General features: G+C 45.9%; 2 protein-coding genes across 2 annotated transcripts in view; both read right to left on the reverse strand.

Moving 5' to 3' along the window:
- Window positions 1–23,604, reverse strand: part of LOC115115241 (astrocytic phosphoprotein PEA-15-like) — a 45,603-nt gene that overhangs the window by 21,535 nt on the left and 464 nt on the right. The gene's annotated exons all lie outside the window — the stretch shown is intronic.
- LOC115115238 (uncharacterized) lies at window positions 6,162–10,628 on the reverse strand. The gene is made up of 4 exons (XM_065024982.1): window positions 10,245–10,628; window positions 7,621–8,355; window positions 7,062–7,589; window positions 6,162–6,953 (listed from the first exon to the last, which is right to left on the reverse strand). Exons 1-4 carry the CDS (start codon window positions 10,626–10,628, stop codon window positions 6,162–6,164), a joined length of 2,439 nt encoding a protein of 812 aa, XP_064881054.1.

The following is a 23,604-nucleotide window of genomic DNA, read 5'->3' on the forward strand; positions in this document are numbered from 1 at the left end:
GGGGGCCACTCAATAAACTGGACATTAATATGTGGGACAAACATCCAATTGAAGCCCTACATGCAGAATTCTATCGGAAAATTCTACAAGTCCAGAGAAATAAACCAACTGATGCATGTAGGGCAGAATTGGGCCGCTTTCCAGTAATAATGAAAATACAGAAAAGATCCTAAAAATGTTGGCTACATCTAAATTCAAGTCCAAATTGAAGTGTGCAATTTAAAGCACTTCAAACCCAGGAGCTGAGCCCAGAAACGAGCCCTCTCAGTCAGCTGGTGTTGGACCTCACCAACCAAGCTGACACCAGCTCTGCTTCAAAAGAAAGAATTACAATAAACAAAATCATGAACCAATCAAAGGGCTCATATTTACAACATTGGAAAAAACGAAACAAAATCCCAAAAGCTGACTAAATTGCTATCTGACCCTAAACAGAGAATATGAATTGGCTGATTATCTCTACTCTGTCAGAGATACGAAGCAGAGACAGATCCTTACCAAGTACAGGCTGAGTGACCACCGATTGGCAATAGAAACCGGCAGACATAAAAAGACATGGCTACCCAAAGAGAGAAAGAGATGCACTTTCTCCTTTACTGTGATAAATATTCCTCAAAAAGAGATTCATTATTCACAGAAATGACTACTTTTATTCCAAATTTGAACTTATTAAACCCAGAGGAAAAACTAAGAATACTCATGGGTGAAGGAGCAATGGCTCCTCTTGCAGCCAAACATGTATTTTCCTGCCATAGCCCGAGGGACACTGAATAATAACATCTGCATAGTAAACAGCAACTTACTTATTATTACTATTAGTGTTATTGCTATTATTATTGCTGTTTATCATTCCAAATAGTAGTGGTATGGGTAGTAATGGTAATGATGACAGTTTAGTGATGGTAGTAGTAGTAGTAGTAGTAGTAATGATGATAGTTGTTGTGGTACTGATGTAATGGTAATGATGATAGTTTAGTGATGGTAGTAGTAGTAGTAGTAGTAATGATGATAGTTGTTGTGGTACTGATGTAATGGTGAAGATGACCTGATTATTTGATGATTTTAGTTGGTTATAGTTAGTAGTAATGATGATAGTTGTTGTGGTACATTTTCCATTTATTTATATTTTTATATTTATATTTTTATATTTATTACATTTCTACTATTGACTGTTACCATTATATTGTTATTATTTTTGTATTTAATTTTGTATTATTATTTACTACCATTTTATATGATTATTTATTATTGTTTATAATTTTACTACAATGTATATTGTATACATTGTTGCTTTGGCAATATTGACACAATGTTTTTCATGCCAATAAAGCAGCTTGAATTTGAATTTGAGTGAGAGAGGGGGGAGACAGAGAGAGACAGAGAGAGAGAGGGGGGGGGCAGAGAGAGGGAACGAGAGAGACAGAGAGAGAGAGTCTGAGACAGAGGAGGCATACAAAAGGAGAGCGTGCATTTGAGGTTGAGAGAGAGAGAGGGATAGAATGACAGAGGAATTGAGGGATAGGATGAATAGATCAGTGGAGGAGGGCTAAGGGATGAACAGTTCACTTAGACAATACTGGCACACACAGTGTCTTTGTGTCTGTGTCTCAGATGGCACCCTATTCCCTATGTGGTGCACTACTTTTGAACTGGTCAAAAGTTGTGCACTATTTAGGGATTCCACACATTTTAACGGAGACATATTGCATACCCAGGTCTACAGTAATTACTTCATCCTGGAAATAACCCCATGTTCAGAGGGCTAAATAACAGCAGAGTCTTCAGTAAGAAGTCACTAAGTACACAAAGCCAATCATTTTTTACTGTTAGCATTAGTGGCTAGCATAAAATGAGGATCATGAATAGCTGCAAGCCACTAGTGTTTACGATTAGCATTAGCTAGCATCGTGAGTAGCATGAACTCCTAGCATTTGGACTGATTGAAGGCAGAGCATAGCATTGTTTAGCATAAGCTAGTGTTCTGTATGGTGGAGTGTGGTTGAACATTTCAGATTCAATGTAGCCTACTTCAGAAACAAAGAAACATGCATTTTCTAATTGACATTCAACTCCATTGTCAAAGACTAGTATTTAGCAGTGGCATCATTTTTACATCTCTGTCTCTACTTCCCTCACTCCCTCTCCCCTGTCTCTCCTTCCCTCCCTCTCTCTCCCCCTGTCTCTCTTTCCCTCCCTCTCTCTCCCCCTGTCTCTACTTCCCTCCCTCTCTCTCCCTCTGTCTCTCCTTCCCCCCTCTCTCTCCCTCTGTCTCTCCTTCCCTCCCTCTCTCTCCCTCTGTCTCCTCTTTCCTCCCTCTCTCTCCCTCTGTCTCTCCTTCCCCCTCTCTCTCCCTCTGTCTCTCCTTCCCTCCCTCTCTCTCCCCCTGTCTCTCTTTCCCTCCCTCTCTCTCCCCCCCTGTCTCTACTTCCCTCCCTCTGTCTCTCCTTCCCCCTCTCTCTCCCTCTGTCTCTCCTTCCCCCTCTCTCTCCCTCTGTCTCCTCCTTCCCTCCCTCTCTCTCCCCTGTCTCTCTTTCCCTCCCTCTCTCTCCCCCTGTCTCTACTTCCCTCCCTCTGTCTCTCCTTCCCCCCTCTCTCTCCCTCTGTCTCTCCTTCCCTCCCTCTGTCTCTTCTTTCCTCCCTCTCTCTCCCTCTGTCTCTCCTCCCCCCCTCTCTCTCCAGCTGTCTCTCCTTCCCTCCCTCTCTCTCCCTCTGTCTCTTCTTTCCTCTCTCTCTGTCCTCAATGACAATATATTGTATAATGCAGAGACTGTCTGGAGGCATCCCAAAAACACTATACAAATTGCTTCTATCTATAAATTGCAACAAAAAATCCAGATAATGTCAAAGTACTAATGTGGCAGAATGTGTGAGTTAGAAACACAGATGACTGTGTATGGATCATTCTTGACTGTGGATGACACTGAGTGTGTGTGCGTGTGAGACTGTGAATGTAGGTTAACATGGATGAGAGTTGAGCTCTAGTAGCGTGGTATGAAATGTATTTCTGTATTCTAATGGTTCATTAGTGGCTCTGCGTTACACCAGATAAAAATATCATTCTGCCTCTGGGTGGAGAGAGAGAGAAAAAGCGAGAGAGAGAGGTGTGAGTTTACTTCACTTGATCATTTGTGATTTTTCAGTACTGTGTTTGTGTGTGTGTGCGTGTGTGTGTGCGTGTGTGTGTGTGTGTGCTTATGATTGTAATTGTTCTACTCTGACTAGAGGAAGACAGTAGTGCACTATACTAGGAATAGGTACAGGGTGTAATTTTTGACACAGAGACAGGGCCACCCAAGTGAAACATGGTGACAACTTTGACTACTGCTGCTAATGAGAGCTAACAATATATCATGGACAGAGAGAGGTAGATGTAGAGAGAGAGACCAAATCACCTACTGATAGAGAGACACACACTGACAGACACACACACAGACAGTTTGAGGACAACTTGCCAGTAAGGAAGCTCAGACAGACATTTTGGTCTAAATCAGTCTGGGGGTTTGTCTGGTAGCTCCTAGCCTACATCCCAAATTGCATCCTATTCCATATATAGTGGCCTAGTTCTGACCAGGGCCCATAGGGTTCTCTGTGCACTATGTTGAGGGTGACATTTTGGATCATCTAATGGGGTGAGAGATGAACACACAGGAATAAAGGAGACAAGAGGAGAGATGCCTGAGGGAAGAAGAAGAGAGAGAGAGAGAGAGAGAGAGAGAGAGAGAGAGAGAGACAGAGAGAGAGAGACAGAGAGACAGAGAGAGAGAGAGAGAGACAGAGAGACAGAGAGAGAGAGAAAAATAGAGAGAGAAAAATAGAGAGAGTATTGGGTATTTAGCATGTAGCCTAATGACAGAGACTATGGCGAGCACAAGAGCCAGTTCATTTCCTGGAACCACAACGGGTTAAAAATAATTAAGTCATCAAGTCAAGAAGCTTGAGGTCAGGGATCATCAGGCATTAACAAGAGTATTTCTTAGTATTCACCAGCACACGTGTGTGTGTGTGTGTGTGTGTGTGTCTGGTGTGTGTGCATCGGTTTCTGTAACTGAGTTTACAAGTGAAGATTCTCTGCTTCGTTGTCGTCAGCCTCCGATGGAACAGAGTAAATAGGCACTTTAAATTCTTAGATTTAGCCGGTGGTAATTTGTGGAATAGACACCGGCTGGAATGCGCTTCTGACCAATCAGCTTTCAGGATTAGACACGTATAAAATGAGAGATAACATGCTCCTTTCATTTTCTTTTCTCACCTTCTCACTCCTCCAACACTTCTTCTGTTTCCTTCCCTTCATCCATCCTGCCGTTCTCTCTCCACCCCTTCCCTACACCCTCTGTCTCCCCCCCTTCCCTACACCCTCTGTCTCCATCCCTTCCCTACACCCTCTGTCTCCAACCATTCCCTACACCCTCTATCTCCACCCCTTCCCTACACCCTCTGTCTCCATCCCTTCCCTACACCCTCTATCTCCACCCCTTCCCTACACCCTCTGTCTCCACCCCTTCCCTACACCCTCTGTCTCCATCCCCTCCCTCCACCCTCTATCTCCACCCCTTCCCTACACCCTCTGTCTCCACCCTTCCCTACACCCTCTGTCTCCACCCCTTCCCTACACCCTCTGTCTCCACCCCTTCCCTACACCCTCTGTCTCCATCCCCTCCCTCCACCCTCTATCTCCACGCCTTCCCTACACCCTCTGTCTCCACCCCTTCCCTACACCCTCTGTCTCCACCCCTTCCCTACACCCTATCTCCACCCTTCCCTACACCCTCTGTCTCCATCCCCTCCCTCCACCCTCTATCTCCACGCCTTCCCTACACCCTCTGTCTCCACCCCTTCCCTACACCCTCTGTCTCCATCCCCTCCCTCCACCCTCTATCTCCACCCCTTCCCTACACCCTCTGTCTCCACCCCTTCCCTACACCCTCTGTCTCCACCCCTTCCCTACACCCTCTGTCTCCATCCCCTCCCTCCACCCCTTCCCTACACCCTCTGTCTCCACCCCTTCCCTACACCCTCTGTCTCCATCCCCTCCCTCCACCCTCTATCTCCACCTTCCTATCACCCTCTTCACACATGGTTATTCTATTTATCCTCTGTCTTGCTCTCCTTTTCTCTCTCTCAAGACGGTGCTGGGTTATCGCAATCTCAGAACTTGGTCTCTCTCTCAAGACGGTGCTGGGTTATCGCAATCTCAGAATTTGGTCTCTCTCTCTCTCTCTCTCATCACCCACCTCCAGATAATATGTGTAGGAGGGATAGAGAGACAGAGAGAAGGAGAGAGAGAGAGGGAGAGAGAGATAGAGAGACAGGGATTGAGAGACAGAGAAGGAGAGTGCTATAGCTTGGCTGACATCAACCTCTCACAGGATGTTACTGCCAAGAATCACAACAACACAAGGTTCATACTGCTGTACACAGCATAACACACAGCCAATATTGAAGCCTCCTACCTGTTCAAATACAAAGTGCTTTTAAGCAAACATGTGCACAAGCACCTAGTCGTTTAGACTTTACTGAGGAGCTGGACGCACGCACACACACACACACAAACGGGGGAACACACACCAACAGTAATGTACCTTTCTATAAATTACTAGTATGAAAAAATGCCTGAGTGAATTATTCTAATCCTAAATGGACAGGTAAGATGTTGAACATGTCAGGCTGAACAATGGCTGTGTGTGTGTGTGTGTGTGTGTGTGTGTGTGTGTGTGTGTGTGTGTGTGTGTGTGTGTGTGTGTGTGTCGCTCAGTGACTTCCTGCTGCAGTTCTTTGATGAACCCTTCAGCCCGCCTCTCTGCTAGTTTCTGATTCCCCTTGATCTCTATGAGCTCAGCCGGGCTCATCTCAATTAAGAGCTTCATATCGCTGACGGACTTCAAACTGATCTCTCGCTCGCTGTCTGCTCTACTCTTGCTGAGCTCCACAGAGTGTTTGATCTCCTTAATGTTCCCCAGTTGCTCCTAGATCATCTGCTGCATTTCTGCCTTCGCTTTCTTGAACATCTTCTCTCCCCCCAGTGGTTTGTCTGGCTTCTTACACCCCCCTCTGGGTACTTCAGTGAGCATGTTTCACTCTGGTCAGACTGCAGGTATGTCTGTGGATACATCATCAGAACCAGAGCACCAGGGCCATGATCATACCAAGCACAAGTCCAGGTCTCACCAGGGAAGGGGCTGGTACTGGTAGGGGCTGGACCTGAGGCTGGTGTTGGGGCAGGAGCTAAGCCTGGAGCTCGGGCTGGAACAGGGGCAGGAGCTGGGGCTGGGACAGGGGATGGAGCTGGAGCTGGGGCTGGGGGCTGGGGGTTGGGACAGGGGATGGAGCTGGAGCTGGGGCCTGGGGCTGGGGGCTGGGACAGGGGCTGGGGCTGGTACAGGGGTTGGGGCTGGGACTGGTACAGGGGCTGGAGCTGGGACTAGTACAGGGGTTGGAACTGGGGCTGGTACAGGGGTTTGAGCTGGGGCTGGTACAGGGGTTTGAGCTGGGGCTGGTACAGGGGTTTGAGCTGGGGCTGGTACAGGGGGTTTGAGCTGGGGCTGGTACAGGGGCTGTAGCTGGGGCTGGTACAGGGGTTGGAGCTGGGGCTGGGACAGGGGATGGAGCTGGGGCTGGTACAGGGGCTGTAGCTGGGGCTGGTACAGGGGCTGTATCTGGGGCTGGTACAGGGGTTGGGGCTGGGACTGGTACAGGGGTTTGAGCTGGGGCTGGTACAGGGGTTGGAGCTGGGACTGGTACAGGGGCTGTAGCTGGGACTGGTACAGGGGTTGGGGCTGGGACTGGTACAGGGGTTTGAGCTGGGACTGGTACAGGGGTTGGGGCTGGGACTGGTACAGGGGTTTGAGCTGGGGCTGGTACAGGGGTTTGAGCTGGGGCTGGTACAGGGGTTTGAGCAGGGACTGGTACAGGGGTTGGGGCTGGGACTGGTACAGGGGTATGAGCTGGGGCTGGTACTAGGGGTTTGAGCTGGGGCTGGTACAGGGGTTTGAGCTGGGGCTGGTACAGGGGTTGGAGCTGGGGCTGGTAAGGGGTTTGAGCTGGGGCTGGTAAGGGGTTTGAGCTGGGGCTGGTAAGGGGTTTGAGCTGGGGCTGGTAAGGGGTTTGAGCTGGGGCTGGTACAGGGGTTTGAGCTGGGACTGGTACAGGGGTTGGGGCTGGGACTGGTACAGGGGTATGAGCTGGGGCTGGTACAGGGGTTTGAGCTGGGGCTGGTACAGGGGTTTGAGCTGGGGCTGGTACAGGGGTTGGAGCTGGGGCTGGTAAGGGGTTTGAGCTGGGGCTGGTAAGGGGTTTGAGCTGGGACTGGTACAGGGGTTGGAGCTGGGGCTGGTACAGGGGCTGGAGCTGGGGCTGGTACAGGGGCTGTAGCTGGGACTGGTACAGGGGTTTGAGCTGGGGCTGGTAAGGGGTTTGAGCTGGGGCTGGTACAGGGGCTGTAGCTGGGGCTGGTACAGGGGTTGGAGCTGGGGCTGGTACAGGGGTTGGAGCTGGGGCTGGTACAGGGGCTGTAGCTGGGACTGGTACAGGGGTTTGAGCTGGGGCTGGTACAGGGGCTGTAGCTGGGGCTGGTACAGGGGTTTGAGCTGGGGCTGGTACAGGGGTTTGAGCTGGGGCTGGTACAGGGGTTTGAGCGGGGGCTGGCAAGGGGTTTGAGCTGGGGCTGGTAAGGGGTTGGAGCTGGGGCTGGTACAGGGGCTGTAGCTGGGGCTGGTACAGGGGCTGTAGCTGGGACTGGTACAGGGGTTTGAGCTGGGGCTGGTACAGGGGTTTGAGCTGGGGCTGGTACAGGGGCTGTAGCTGGGACTGGTACAGGGGTTTGAGCTGGGGCTGGTACAGGGGTTGTAGCTGGGACTGGTACAGGGGCTGTAGCTGGGACTGGTACAGGGGTTTGAGCTGGGGCTGGTACAGGGGCTGTAGCTGGGGCTGGTACAGGGGCTGTAGCTGGGGTTGGTACAGGGGTTTGAGCTGGGGCTGGTACAGGGGCTGGAGCTGGGGCTGGTACAGGGGTTGGAGCTGGGACTGGTACAGGGGTTGGAGCTGGGGCTGGTACAGGGGTTGGAGCTGGGGCTGGTACAGGGGCTGTAGCTGGGGCTGGTACAGGGGCTGTAGCTGGGACTGGTACAGGGGTTGGAGCTGGGGCTGGTACAGGGGCTGTAGCTGGGGCTGGTACAGGGGTTGGAGCTGGGGCTGGTACAGGGGCTGTAGCTGGGGCTGGTACAGGGGTTTGAGCTGGGGCTGGTACAGGGGCTGTAGCTGGGGCTGGTACAGGGGCTGTAGCTGGGGCTGGTACAGGGGTTTGAGCTGGGGCTGGTACAGGGGCTGTAGCTGGGGCTGGTACAGGGGTTGGAGCTGGGACTGGTACAGGGGTTAGAGCTGGGGCTGGTACAGGGGTTGGAGCTGGGGCTGGTACAGGGGTTTGAGCTGGGGCTGGTACAGGGGCTATAGCTGGGACTGGTACAGGGGTTTGAGCTGGGGCTGGTACAGGGCATTTAAACGTGTTAACCCTCGCAAGGCTGCAGGCCCAGACGGCATCCCCAGCCGCGCCCTCAGAGCATGCGCAGACCAGCTGGCCGGTGTGTTTACGGACATATTCAATCAATCCCTATACCAGTCTGCTGTTCCCACATGCTTCAAGAGGGCCACCATTGTTCCTGTTCCCAAGAAAGCTAAGGTAACTGAGCTAAACGACTACCGCCCCGTAGCACTCACTTCCGTCATCATGAAGTGCTTTGAGAGACTAGTCAAGGACCATATCACCTCCACCCTACCTGACACCCTAGACCCACTCCAATTTGCTTACCGCCCAAATAGGTACACAGACGATGCAATCTCAACCACACTGCACACTGCCCTAACCCACCTGGACAAGAGGAATACCTATGTGAGAATGCTGTTCATCGACTACAGCTCGGCATTCAATACCATAGTACCCTCCAAGCTCGTCATCAAGCTCGAGACCCTGGGTCTCGACCCCGCCCTGGGCAACTGGGTACTGGACTTCCTGACGGGCCGCCCACAGGTGGTGAGGGTAGGCAACAACATCTCCTCCCCGCTGATCCTCAACACGGGGCCCCACAAGGGTGCGTTCTGAGCCCTCTCCTGTACTCCCTGTTCACCCACGACTGCGTGGCCATGCACGCCTCCAACTCAATCATCAAGTTTGCGGACGACACAACAGTGGTAGGCTTGATTACCAACAACGACGAGACGGCCTACAGGGAGGAGGTGAGGGCCCTCGGAGTGTGGTGTCAGGAAAATAACCTCACACTCAACGTCAACAAAACTAAGGAGATGATTGTGGACTTCAGGAAACAGCAGAGGGAACACCCCCTATCCACATCGATGGATCAGTAGTGGAGAGGGTAGCAAGTTTTAAGTTCCTCGGCATACACATCACAGACAAACTGAATTGGTCCACTCACACTGACAGCGTCGTGAAGAAGGCGCAGCAGCGCCTCTTCAACCTCAGGAGGCTGAAGAAATTCGGCTTGTCACCAAAAGCACTCACAAACTTCTACAGATGCACAATCGAGAGCATCCTGGCGGGCTGTATCACCGCCTGGTACGGCAACTGCTCCGCCCTCAACCGTAAGGCTCTCCAGAGGGTAGTGAGGTCTGCACAACGCATCACCGGGGGCAAACTACCTGCCCTCCAGGACACCTACACCACCCGATGTTACAGGAAGGCCATAAAGATCATCAAGGACATCAACCACCCGAACCACTGCCTGTTCACCCCGCTATCATCCAGAAGGCGAGGTCAGTACAGGTGCATCAAAGCTGGGACCGAGAGACTGAAAAACAGCTTCTATCTCAAGGCCATCAGACTGTTAAACAGCAATCACTAACATTGAGTGGCTGCTGCCAACACACTGTCATTGACACTGACCCAACTCCAGCCACTTTAATAATGGGAATTGATGGGAAATGATGTAAATATATCACTAGCCACTTTAAACAATGCTACCTTATATAATGTTACTTACCCTACACTATTCATCTCATATGCATATGTATATACTGTACTCTAGATCATCGACTGCATTCTTATGTCACTAGCCACTTTAACTATGCCACTTTGTTTACTTTGTCTACATACTCATCTCATATGTATATACTGTACTCGATACCATCTACTGTATGCTGCTCTGTACCATCACTCATTCATATATCCTTATGTACATATTCCTTATCCCCTTACACTGTGTATAAGACAGTAGTTTTGGAATTGTTAGTTAGATTACTTGTTGGTTATCACTGCATTGCTGGTACAGGGGCTGCAGCTGGGACTGGTACAGGGGTTGGAGCTGGGGCTGGTACAGGGGCTGTAGCTGGGACTGGTATAGGGATTGGAGCTGGGACTGGTACAGGGGCTGTAGCTGGGGCTGGTACAGGGGTTGGAGCTGGGGCTGGTACAGGGGCTGTAGCTGGGGCTGGTACAGGGGCTGTAGCTGTAGCTGGGGCTGGTACAGGGGCTGTAGCTGGGACTGGTACAGGGGTTGGAGCTGGGGCTGGTACAGGGGCTGTAGCTGGGGCTGGTACAGGGGTTGGAGCTGGGGTTGGTACAGGAGCTGGAGCTGTGGCTGGTGCAGGAGCTGGGCACTTTGCATTAAATTGATCCACAACATCTCTTAGTGTTGTGTTGACACGTAGATTAGGTCTTCTTTGGAATGGCTCTTGACAGAGTGGACACTTGAACACGACACTTTTTCCCAGTGTTTGTTCATTACAGGCCTTGCAAAACTTGTGTCCACATGAGGTGGTGACTGAGTCAGAGAACAAATTTAGACAGAAGGAGATCTCAAACTTCTGTACATACTGGAGACTGTTGAGGGTTTCCATAGCTGGAAACAGAGACAGGCACATATTAGAGACAGGCTTGTGGCTGTTGTTGACTTGATTTCAATGCACTCCTGGTCTGAATGAACAGTCCAAAGTCCGACTACTCAGAAGATGGGTACAGCTCCATGTTCACAACTCTGACAGTAAACATTGATATGGCAAACAGTAAAATATATATATATAAAAAACAGGGGATATAACTAAAATATATGTACATTAATTTGTAGTTTAATGTCATTTGTAGATCTAGTGTGTGAATTAAAGCACACTTCCTCCCCTTCTCCGTGTCTCTTCCTTCATTCTCACTCTCTTTCTTTCTCCACCTCCACTTCTCTACCTCCACTCATGTTTTATGTGTCACATGCACAAGTACAGTGAAATGCTTAACTTGCAAGTCCTACCCAACAGTGCAGTACTCAATACCGAAATACTCTCTCCTTAATCGAGTGTGTGTACATTATGCTCTTCCTACAGTGAATCTGACGATGTCCATAGGAACGGAATAGTCAGTAGAATTGTGTGGAGTTACTTGAAGAGCTGGTATGAGTAACTAAATATTAACTTCACCACTGTTCTGGAAATTACCCTACCCAAGTCAAAGTACAGCATTGTCCTGATAAATGTAACGTTTAGGGACTGTAAAAAATAAATAATTTTAAAACAGTAACAGTTAAAAGTTAAGACACACCTACTTTTCTTTATTTGTACTATTTGTACATTGCAGAATAATAGTGAAGAAACCACAACTATGAAATAACACATATGGAATCATGTAGTAACCAAGAAAGTGTTAAACGAATCAAAATATATTTTAGATTTTAGATTCTTCAAAGTAGCCAGCCTTTGCCTTGATGGCAGCTTTACACACTCATGGCGTTCTCTCAACCAGCTTCACCTGGAATGCTTTCCAACAGTCTTGAAGGAGTTCCCACATATGCTGGGCACTTGTTGGCTCCTTTTCCTTAACTCTGCGGTCCAACTCATCCTAAACCATCTCAATTAGGTTGAGGTCGGGTGATTGTGGAATCCAGGTCATCTGATGCATCACTCCATTACTCTCCTGCTTGGTCAAATAGCCCTTAGACGTCCTGGAGGTGTTTTGTGTCATTGTCCTGTTGAAAAATAAATAATAGTCCCACTAAGCGCAAAACAGATGGGTTGAATTATTGCTGCAGAATGCTGTGGTAGCCATGCTAGTAAAGTGTGCATTGAATTCTAAATAAATCAGAGACAGTGTCACCAGCAAAGTACCCCCACACCATCACACCTCCTCCTCCATGCTTCACGGTGGGAATCACACATGCGGAGATCATCCGTTCACCTACTCTGCATCTCACAAAGACACGGCGGTTGGAACCAAAAATCTTGAAATTGGACTCATCAAACCAAAGAACAGATTTCCACAAGTCTAATGTCCATTGCTCGTGTTTCTTGGCCCGAACAAGTCTCTTCTTATTATTGGTGTCCTTTAGTAGTGGTTTCTTGGCAGCAATTCGACCATAAAGGCCTGATTCATACAGTCTCTTCTGAACAGTTAATGTTGAGATGTGTCTGTTACTCTGTGAAGCATTTATTTGGGCTGCACTTTCTGAGGCTGTTAACTCTAATTAATTCATCCGCTGCAGCAGAGGTAACTCTGGGTCTTCCTTTCCTGTGGCGGTCCTCATGAGAGCCGTTTCATCATAGCACTTGATGGTTTTCGACTGCACTTGAACAAACTTTCAAAGTTCTTGAAATTTTCCAGATTGATTGACCTTCATGTCTTAAAGTAATGGACATTCGTTTCTGTTTGCTTATTTGAGCTGTTCTTGCCATAATATGGACTTGGTCTTTTAACAAATAGAGCTATATTTTGTATACCACCCCTACCTTGTCACAACACAACTGATTGGCTCAAACGCATTAACAAGGATTAACTTTTAACAAGGCACACCTGTTAATTGAAATACATTCCAGGTGACTACTTCATGAAGCTGGTTAAGAGAATGCCAAGAGTGTGCAAAGCTGTCCCTCTTTTGGTTACTACATGATTTCACATGTGTTACTTATTTCATAGTTTGGATTTCTTCCCTATTATTCTACAATGTAGAACATAATAAGAAATAAAGAAAAACCCTGGAATGAGTAGCTGTGACCAAAATTTTGATTGGTACTAGTCAGACCCCTTCACTTTTTCCTAATTTAGTTACGTTATAGCCGTATTCTAAAATGGATTAAATAAAAAATGTTTCTCGTTAATTTACACACAATACCCCATAATGACAAAGCAAAAACAGGTTTTCAGAAATGTTCGTATAAAAAAATGAATTTTCTTATTTTGCAATGGTTCCTTAAATACCGATACTGGGAGACAGGAAGCACGTACAGGGTGAGGATTTAATAATAAATAGACATGAAACTAAAAAAAACAGCGTCTGGACAAGAGAAACAAAACAACATCAATGCAGACATGGGAATGAAACTGGGAAAGTGACAGATATAAGGGAGGCAATAAATGACGTGATGGAGACCAGGTGAGTCCGATGAAGCACTGGTGCGAGTAACGATGGTGACAGGTGTTCGTAATGATGAGCAGCCTGGTGACCTCGAGTGCCAGCGAGGCAGAGCGAAAGCAAACGTGACATATTTACAGAAGTATTCAGACACTTGGATACTCGAAATTGAGCTCAGGTGCATTCTTTTTCCATTGATCCTACTTGATTAGAGTCCACCTGTGTTAAATTAAATTGATTGGACATGATTTGGAAAGGCACACACCTGTCTATATCAGGTCCCACAGTTGACAGTGCATGTCAGAGCAAAAACCAAGCCATGAGGTCAAAGGAATTATCCGTAGTGGTCCGAGACAGGATTGTGCCGAGGCACAGATCTGGGGAAGGGTATCAAAACATTTCTGCAGCATTGAAGGTCCCCAAGAACACAGTGGCCTCCATCATTCTTAAATTGAAGAAGTTTGGAACCACCAAGACTCTTCCTAGAGCTGGCCACCTGGCCAAACTGAGCAATATGGGGAAGGGCCTTGGTCATGGAGGGGACCAATAACCCAATGGTCATTCTGACAGAGCTCCAGAGTTCCTCTGTGGAGATGGAAGAATATTCCAGAAGGACAACCATCTCTGCAGCACTCCACCAATCAGGTCTATGTCATAGAATGGCCAGACGAAAGCCACTCCTCAGTAAAAGGCACATGACAGCCCACTTGGAGTTTGCCAAAAGGCACCTAAATGACTCTCAGACCATAAGAAACAAGATTATCTCTTTCACTACGGTGAAGCAAGGTGGTGGCAGCATCATGCTGTGGGGATGTTTTTCAGTGACAGGGACTGGGGTGCTAGTCAGGATCAAGGGAAAGATGAACAGAGGAAAGTACAGAGAGGTCCTTGATGAAAACCTGCTCTAGGGCGCTCAGGACCTCAAACTGGAGTAAATGTTCACCTTCCAACATGACAACGACCCTAAGCACACAGCCAAGTCAACATAGAGGTGGCTTCGGAACAAGTCTCTGAATGTCCTTGTTTTCTGAACTAGTACTTCTAAAACTTGCGGTGCTCTGGTACAAAATGCGCAAGGAGGCCAGCGGAAACACAGACTCGGCGTGGGCCTTTCTCACCTTTAAAACTCAAAACCATTGACATGACTTGCACATGCGTGTTTCTCCCTTATACTGCCAGCTAATGGATGCCAAAAAGGCACAGAGCTACGATGCCTTTCATGTGTCAATACCGTAAAACATCTATTAATAGCACAGGCATTTATTTTCTTAAATCACTAAAACAACAGGCACTTATAAGAGACAGGCTTCTATTTGAGCCAGGTGTCTATTTCCTCAATGCAGACAACTTTGGCTCATTTGCATAGTTAAAAACTTCTTTGGGCTGAGATCCCGCTAACGGGATCGATATGACAACAGCCAGTGAAAGTGAAGGGCGCCAAATTCAAAAAACAGAAATCTCATAACTAAAATTCCTCAGACATACAAGTATTTCACACCATTTTAAAGATACACTTCTTGTTAATCCCACCACAGTGTCCGGTTTCAAATAGGCTTTCCAGAGAAAGCACCACAAACAATTATGTTAGGTCAGAGCCAAGTCACAGAAAAACACAGCCATTTTTCCAGCCAAAGATAGGAATCACAAAAATCAGAAATAGAGATAGTGATTCATTCTAACTTTTGATGATCTTCATCAGATGACACTCATAGGACTTCATGTTACACAATACATGTATGTTTTGTTTGATAAAGTTCATATTTTTATTTTAAAAATCTGAGTTTACATTGGCACGTTATGTTCAGTAGTTCCAAAAACATCCGGTGATTTTGCAGAGAGCCACATCAATTTACAGAAATACTCATTATAAATGTTGATGAAAATACAATTGTTATGCATGGAACTTTAGATATACTTCTCTTTAATGCAACCGCTGTGTCAGATTTCAAAAAAGCTTTACGGAAAAAGCAAATAATCTGAGTACGGCGCTCAGAGACCCAACAGGCCAAATAAATATCCGCCATATTTTCCAGGCAACAGAAGTCAGAAATAACATTATAAATATTCACTTACCTTTGATGATCTTCATCAGAATGCACTCCCAGGAAACCCAGTTCCACAATAAATATTTGTTTTGCCATCATTTGAAGATTGACATCATTTTTTAAAATCATTACTGAGTTATTTAATGTCACAAATCAAACATTAAACCTCATCAACAATGAATGATTATTCATGGTAACCTCGTAAACAATTAATTGAAACCCAGCGTTTATTTGAAACAGGTGTCTATTTGCTGAACTTTTTGCTATTGCCCGGCTATTAAAAGGGACAGGCGCCTATTTGAGGCTGCGTTTAATTGTAGTTTTACGGTATGTCCCATTCATTTTCATTGCACTCAAATAATACATTGACGTTAAAAAAGTAAAGGGAAAGAGTTCAGCCCTGCCTATAGACGCCATACGTCATCTGCTGCCTTTTGGTGGTTACTTCACGTTCGTTTTACTGCTAGATAAAAGTAAGCTGATCGGGATGGCTTTAACGTGTTGCATCTCAAACCGTTTTCAAAGTGGGATTTTCTCGTGAAAATTGTGGTGATAAGGCATGGAAGAAGAATACCTGAGTTTAGGGACCTACATCAAAAGGGATTTAAAATAGCACAACAATTTAAGTCTGAGTGTTATCAACGGAAAGACTGGCTCTGTGGCTGCACTGCTAGCAGCCGACTCTACTGAGGGCCGTGCCAACCAGATGGAACTCAACCTCCAGGCTGGTGCAGACCATCTACCTTTACCAATGCGCTGTTCTGGATTATGAGGGACAATCCGGATGACTGGGATGGTGAAGCCCTGGCCATGGCCTCCGGAGTTGGTCTTTGGCTGTCAAAGGCACCCACCTGCTTTTTGCTCAAGGCCTGTGATGGAATGTTCTATGAAACTGATCATGCACTCTTCTGTGTTCTGCAGAATAAAGAAAGTGATGGATTGCCGTTTTAAATAGAACCATGAGGAAACCTGTAGGAAATATTATCTGAAGAACAAAAATTCCCACAGAAGTACATTGTTTCTTAACATTCTTGGAACAATTTGAGAACATGACTTTAAATAGAACCATGGGTAAACCTGTAGGGAACGTTATGATGAAGTACTGACATTCCCACAGAAGAACATTGTTTAACGTTTTTGGAACAATTTGAGAACATCACTTTAAATAAAAGTGAGAGTAAACCTGTTATGAACGTGTTTTTGCCAAGTTCCTCCCTCAAATGTGCTGAGAATGTTCCAAAGCCAAGCAACTATCCATATTTTATTACGTTTTTATTTTATTTTCACATACACCAGGTGCAGTAAAATGTGTGGTTTTACAAGGTCAGCCATAACAGTATGGTGCCTCTGGAGGAAATTAGGGTTAGGTGCCTTGCTCAAGGGAACATTGGCAGATTTTTCACCTTGTCGGCTTGGATATTCAAACCAGCAACCTTTCGGTTACTGGCCCAACGCTCTAACAGCTAGGATACCTGCCAGAACAGCACCCTTCCCAGAATGTTGTATGCAAAATAACTATAAGACAACAACGCTCTCACCAACCTCTAAGAAACATATGGTTCTCAGAATGTTATGTGCTAGCTGGGACGTCATTTAATAAATGTCTCATTTCCTATAGAAGGAACGCACGCGCAGGAGGACGATGATTGGATGATTGACTGAGTTTCATTTTCTCTGAATCATATTGTGTCCCCCTTCTCCTCCTACATCCATGCTGCTGATTCCACTAATGGAAAGAACAAAGTGCACCCACGCACAGACTCACGTGCGCACACACACACACACACTCCTGTGAATCATGCTGTAAAGTGTTGAGTCACACAGCCATGCTTCTGCTTGGGAGTAAAGTCATACTCTAATTAAGTGTTTATCTCTGTGCCATACTGCTAGGTTAAACACAGACGGTAACGCTAAGTATGGGTTTGAGCTATTATAGAATAGATATACATCAGATAGAAGAGGGAAGGAGGTCAGAAGCTCAAATACAACTATTAAGGTATAGATATAAACTAGATAGAAGGGAAGATGAGTTGAGGTCACCTAGCAGCCCCCACACTGACATCATCAGATCTGAGTGACACTAAACCCTCTTAGGTAATGGATGCCATGAATGATAACTTCCTCCTCTCTCCTCTCGTCCCTTCTTCTCTCTTCTCCTCTCCTCTCGTCCGCCCCTCCCTCTGTTCTCCGATGATGTCTGTAACTGTAGATGACTCAGACACACTCCTCCTTCCCCTCTCCCTCCCTCCTCCATCTCTCCCTCCCTGTTACTCCCCTTCCCTTCTGAAAAGATGTCCTGCTTCCCCTCTCCCTCCCTCCTCCATCCCTCCCTCCCTGTTACTCCCCTTCCCTTCTGAAAAGATGTCCTCCTTCCCCTCTCCCTCCCTCCTCCATCTCTCCCTCCCTGTTACTCCCCTTCCCTTCTGAAAAGATGTCCTCCTTCCCCTCTCCCTCCCTCCTCCATTTCTCCCTCCCTGTTACTCCCCTTCCCTTCTGAAAAGATGTCCTCCTTCCCCTCTCCCTCCCTCCTCCATCTCTCCCTCCCTGTTACTCCCCTTCCCTTCTGAAAAGATGTCCTCCTTCCCCTCTCCCTCCCTCCTCCATCCCTCCCTCCCTGTTACTCCCCTTCCCTTCTGAAAGGAAAGTAAAGCAACGTGACGCTGCAGGCTGTACTTGCCATTAACAGATGTACTGTAGGGTCAGGTTTCCCATTAGGATCTGAGAATCAAAAGCAACCCTGGATCTGTTGGATACAGAACATTATACAGGATATCATTGTACAACCACCAGCTGACACCTGAAACCTGAACTGGGATCAGGTCTTACAGTAAATAACCTGACATCACTTGTTCTGCAACATGTTACAGCTGACTCAGAGTCCGTGTGAAAAACAACATGGGTGAAAGTCAAAGGCTTCACTAACAGGTGTTTCTCCCTCTTTAGTTTCCACCACTAGGGCAGTTAGAGTAAGAGGCTTTGGGTGTTGTCATTAAAGCAAACAGTGGATAATAATATAACGTTTTCATGCCAACGGACTGTCCTTATCTTCCTCCTGCTTCATTGGTTTATTTGATTATTTCTTTATTTTATTTAACCTTTATTTAACTAGGCAAGTCAGTTAACAACAAATTCCTAGCCAAATATATAAATGCAGATACAAAACGGAAGCTACTTTCCTCCCATGATGCAGCTGGGCTGTTGACTATAATCAGGATTTTGGCCTACTTCAATGGGAAGTAGGCTGTGTGTGTGTGTGTGTGTGTGTGTGTGTGTGTGTGTGTGTGTGTGTGTGTGTGTGTGTGTGTGTGTGTGTGTGTGTGTGTCTGTGTTGCAGCTGTGACCCTGGTGCGCTAGTGGGAAAAGGTCATTGCATCCTGTAGCATTTCCTCATTCATTTTCCTTCTATTCTGCTTCTCTCTCTCTCTCTCTCTCGCCCTCTCTCACACACACACACACAAACACACACACACACACACACACACGCACACACACACACACACACACACACACACACACACACACACACACACACACACACACACACACACACACACACACACACACACACACACACACACACACACACACACAGCAGGCCTTGGTCCGGATGTGAGCATTACACACACAGATAAAGGGGTCTGTAATGCTCTAATGCTCTGTTCACTGGGGCTGGCTGCAGTCCAGAGGGTGTGTGTGTGTGTGTGTGTGTGTGTGTGTGTGTGTGTGTGTGTGTGCATTGCCCTACCTTCTGCATATTTTCACAGTAGTGTTGAATTTCCAGTGTAACAGGCAAACAGCAGCTGTTGATAAACTGCCAGATTGAGCTCTTGGCATATACACTGACCCTTCTGTACACGTGTTGTACTAACCAATTATTAACTGGCTTTACAGAATAAAAACACTTTATCCAAACTCATGATATAACACAATGCAACAGCTCTGAGACTGAGCTACATGTCTCCATCAACAGACTGTGGTGACAAAACAAACAAACACATATTATATATTATTACACATATTATACGCCCACAGTCAGAAACACTCAATAGATGCCATGTGAAACATTGGTGTTCAGCCAGAGAGGACAGTACTACTACTAATTTAGCATAGTTGCCAATGACGATGGAATATACAGTACGGTAATGCTGCTATTTCATTGCAGCTATCTCAAGAAACCTTCAGAAAATACCTCATACCAAACACACACACACACACACACACACACACACACACACACACACACACACACACACACACACACACACACACACACACACACACACACACACAGCCATCTAACATGTTACCTAAAATGCTACAGCTGAGAGCTAGCAGCAAAAGCATTAGGATACGGTATAAGGTATTCACATGTATTACATAAAGCACAGCACAAGGTGAAACACACATACACATACAGACACACACACACACCACACAAAATGCAAGGTCTCTCCGTTACTTCACATTTGATTAGTTCCTCTTCTATTAGGCTAAAGTGAAAGACTTCCATTAGTGTGTGGGTTGTTGTGCTCCTCTGTGCCAGTCAAGGATGTAAATTTGATGGTGTGTGTGTACGCATGTGTGTCCCCGTGTGTGTGTGTGTGTCTGCCTGCGCATGTGTGTGAGCGTGTGCGTTTCTGTGTACATTTGTGTGTGACTGAATCACAATAAATCTGGATCCAAATCTGTTCCAGAATGGAATCATGGTTTGAAAGATTTTGGGGAGATTTCCAATTCCAAAATTCTCTCCAGAGTTCAACTCAATATAAACAGTTACAGCTCAATGATGTAACACAGGAAAAAATGATGTAACACGGGACAAAATGATGTAACACAGGACCCAACAGGAGGATCCCTTTGAGACAGAGCTTCCTCTACATCTGGCAGAGTGAGATGAACGTGTTAACATTCCAGAGCTATAACGGATACTGTGCATTGTCACGAGCACATCCCGACTCCCTTATGTGCAGAGACTGCCAACACCAATACAGAAACACTGCTGTATCTTAAATCATATCATGACAAAGCATTTCATTTATAGAGTCCTTTCCTTCCGGAAGAGAGTGGGGAATTCCTTAATCCACAAGGTATCTAAGTGAGTCAGTCAGAAAATTCTCAATGGTCACAGTACAGAAAGTTCTGCTCTGATCTGTAAAGCCAAAATAACAACAGGGTGTGTCTCCTGGACGTGGTGGTAGATATGTGACATTGAGTCAGCTTTCTGGTTGAATGATTCTCTGCCCCCCCCCTCTCTGTCTCTCTCTGTCTCTCTCTGTCTCTCTCTCTCTCTCTGTCTCTCTCTGTCTCTCTGTCTCTCTCTCTCTCTGTCTCTCTCTCTCTGTCTCTCTCTCTCTCTGTCTCTCTGTCTCTCTCTCTCTCTCTCTCTCTCTCTCTCTCTCTCTCTCTCTGTCTCTCTCTCTCTCTGTCTCTCTCTCTCTCTGTCTCTCTCTCTCTCTCTGTGTCTCTCTCTCTCTCTCTCTCTCTCTCTCTCTGTCTCTCTCTGCCAGGCCGGGCAGTGTGCTCCCATTTGATCTATTGATTTCAGTGTTTTTGCTCGGTGGACAAAAATGGCCAGTGCAGCAGAAATGTGCTTCCCCTTGGCTACTTCCTGTCTGTGTCTGTGGGAATGTTAGTGGTCGAGTGTTTGCAGCCGTCTCTGAGTCAACTAAAAGGGGTTTCAGGAAGATATTTAAAATCATTAAACACAAAAACAACTGGTCCTTTTCTAATAGCACAGATCAGAGCAGAACTTTCTTTGCTGTGACAGTTTAAGTGTTATACCCTGTTACAGAATGACCTTGGACAATATAAATATTGCCCGTTACCAAATATGTGCTTTTAACCAAATATCATTGGCCTAGTACACACACTCAGGTACAACAGATGTGTAAAACATTTGACACGACGTGTTATGGTAGCCTACAACAGATATTATTTTAGGAGTTTTATCACTTTTTTGTACACAAGTATTGTGCACATACATATCATTAGTCAAACTAGTGGAAGTGTACTTGGTATATTTGGAATGTCACTTTTGAGAGGAAAAGCAATGGCAGGAAATGCAGTGACAGGAAATGCAGTGACAGGAAATGCAGTGACAGCTGTCATCCTTTGCTTAACCATGTTTACAGCGTATTCCACCATGTTTACAGCGTATTCCACCATGTTTACAGCGTTACAGCGTATTCCACCATGTTTACAGCGTTACAGCGTATTCCACCATGTTTACAGCGTTACAGCGTATTCCACCATGTTTACAGCGTTACAGCGTATTCCACCATGTTTACAGCGTATTCCACCATGTTTACAGCATATTCCACCATGTTTACAGCGTATTCCACCATGTTTACAGCATTACAGCGTATTCCACCATGTTTACAGCGTTACAGCGTATTCCACCATGTTTACAGCGTTACAGCGTATTCCACCATGTTTACAGCGTATTCCACCATGTTTACAGCGTTACAGCGTATTCCACCATGTTTACAGCGTATTCCACCATGTTTACAGCTTATTCCACCATGTTTACAGCGTTACAGCGTATTCCACCATGTTTACAGCGTATTCCACCATGTTTACAGCGTTACAGCGTATTCCACCATGTTTACAGCGTATTCCACTATGTTTACAGCGTATTCCACCCAGCGTATTCCACCATGTTTACAGCGTATTCCACCATGTTTGGCTAATTCTCGTACAGAATGATTAAATCTGGATCACTATACTTACTGTAGGGAGGATCACTATACTTACTGTAGGGAAGATCACTATACTTACTGTAGGGAGGATCACTATACTTACTGTAGGGAGGATCACTATACTTACTGTAGGGAGGATCACTATACTTACTGTAGGGAGGATCACTATACTTACTGTAGGGAGGATCACTATACTTACTGTAGGGAGGATCAGGAACCGTATGTTTCATCAAGTGTCTCAGAGTAGCATTGCAGATCTAGGATCAGCCCCCCTAACCTTCCATTTAATGGTATTCAATATGAGCTAAAATGATAAACTGATTCCAGATCAGCAGTCCTACTCTGAGATGCTACCTATATGGCAGCAACTCTGTAGCCTAGTAGTGCAAGGAAAATATAAACACTGTGCACCAAATCACTGACAGAAATGAGAATGAAATCGACCAAAAATGATATCTTGATGATAATACATTAGTAATGCATTAGTACTAATTAACCACCTAATAATGTTGTTATCATTTCATTACAGTAGTGTTAGTAATAACACTATTGTCTCAATAATCATCCTTATTCATTACAGTATAGCCCAACAGTAGTCATTCAGCAAGCAGTCATTCACTCCCCCAATTTCTCACTCGCGAGTCGTGCACACATTCGTGCATGGTGATGCTGGACTCGCGCAACACTCGGGATTAAGAATGATGTAGGCTCGACATTTTCCCCATTCATTCCTACTCACGAGGCACCGATGGACACCAACTGACACTAACTAGATCAGAGGTTGTTATTTTAATATCGATTATTATCGTCCGACATTGAACATCATAGAACGTTCCAGATGTATGGGTTGCCATTCGATGTTAAAATAAAATCATTTTATTAAAGGATGGGATTTGATACTACTGCACTGTTGGAGTTATGAAAACAAGCATTTCTCTACACCCGCAATAACATCTGCTATATATGTGTATGTGACAAATAACATTTTATTTTATTTGAAGAGGTTAACCTTGTCTACGCAACAATGTGTAGAAAGCAGGAGTGACAGCCTACACAATATCATCACAACGATTAATCCATAAATCAACTCAATTAAATGGTCCTTAGTTGGAGGATAGGGCCGTCTCCTTTAACGGTTCAACCGTCAGGTCCATGTAAACCGGTTCATTCAAGCCGGGTTCTCTTCCGAGTAACCAGCCATCATTCAAACCAAGGAAAATTACCGACATTGTTAACTTGTTGGGAAATGGGTCATCATCCCAGACAAAAAAAACAACGACAACTAAATGAAAATGAACCATGTCAAGCGTTTTGAAACACACCATTATGAAAGTATCATGGTTTTATGGTCCATTGTGTGTGGGAATGCACACCGATGGTGCAAAAATGACGATAGGCTATAGTTTACAGCAAGTCCAAAAATGGATTATTGATTATTTGATCATGACAAAGTTCCACAAGCAAAACTACAGCCGAACACATTCGCACACAATACAATATATAACACCAACATTATTAGAACATCAA

The sequence above is a fragment of the Oncorhynchus nerka genome, linkage group LG12, assembly GCF_034236695.1.
Source record: "Oncorhynchus nerka isolate Pitt River linkage group LG12, Oner_Uvic_2.0, whole genome shotgun sequence".
NCBI classification, from domain to species: domain Eukaryota; kingdom Metazoa; phylum Chordata; class Actinopteri; order Salmoniformes; family Salmonidae; genus Oncorhynchus; species Oncorhynchus nerka.

Excerpts from the sequence above, each read along its gene's own strand:
- LOC115115238 (XM_065024982.1), bottom strand. The coding sequence starts at position 10,628 with ATGTTGTGGATCAATTTAATGCAAAGTGCCCAGCTCCTGCACCAGCCA. Across the intron at positions 7,590-7,620 it reads CAGCCCCCGCTCAAACCCCT|CCCCAGCTCAAACCCCTGTA; the intron begins GTACCAGCCCCA and ends CCCCTGTACCAG. Across the intron at positions 6,954-7,061 it reads CAAACCCCTTACCAGCCCCA|TACCAGCCCCAGCTCATACC; the intron begins GCTCAAACCCCT and ends TCAAACCCCTAG.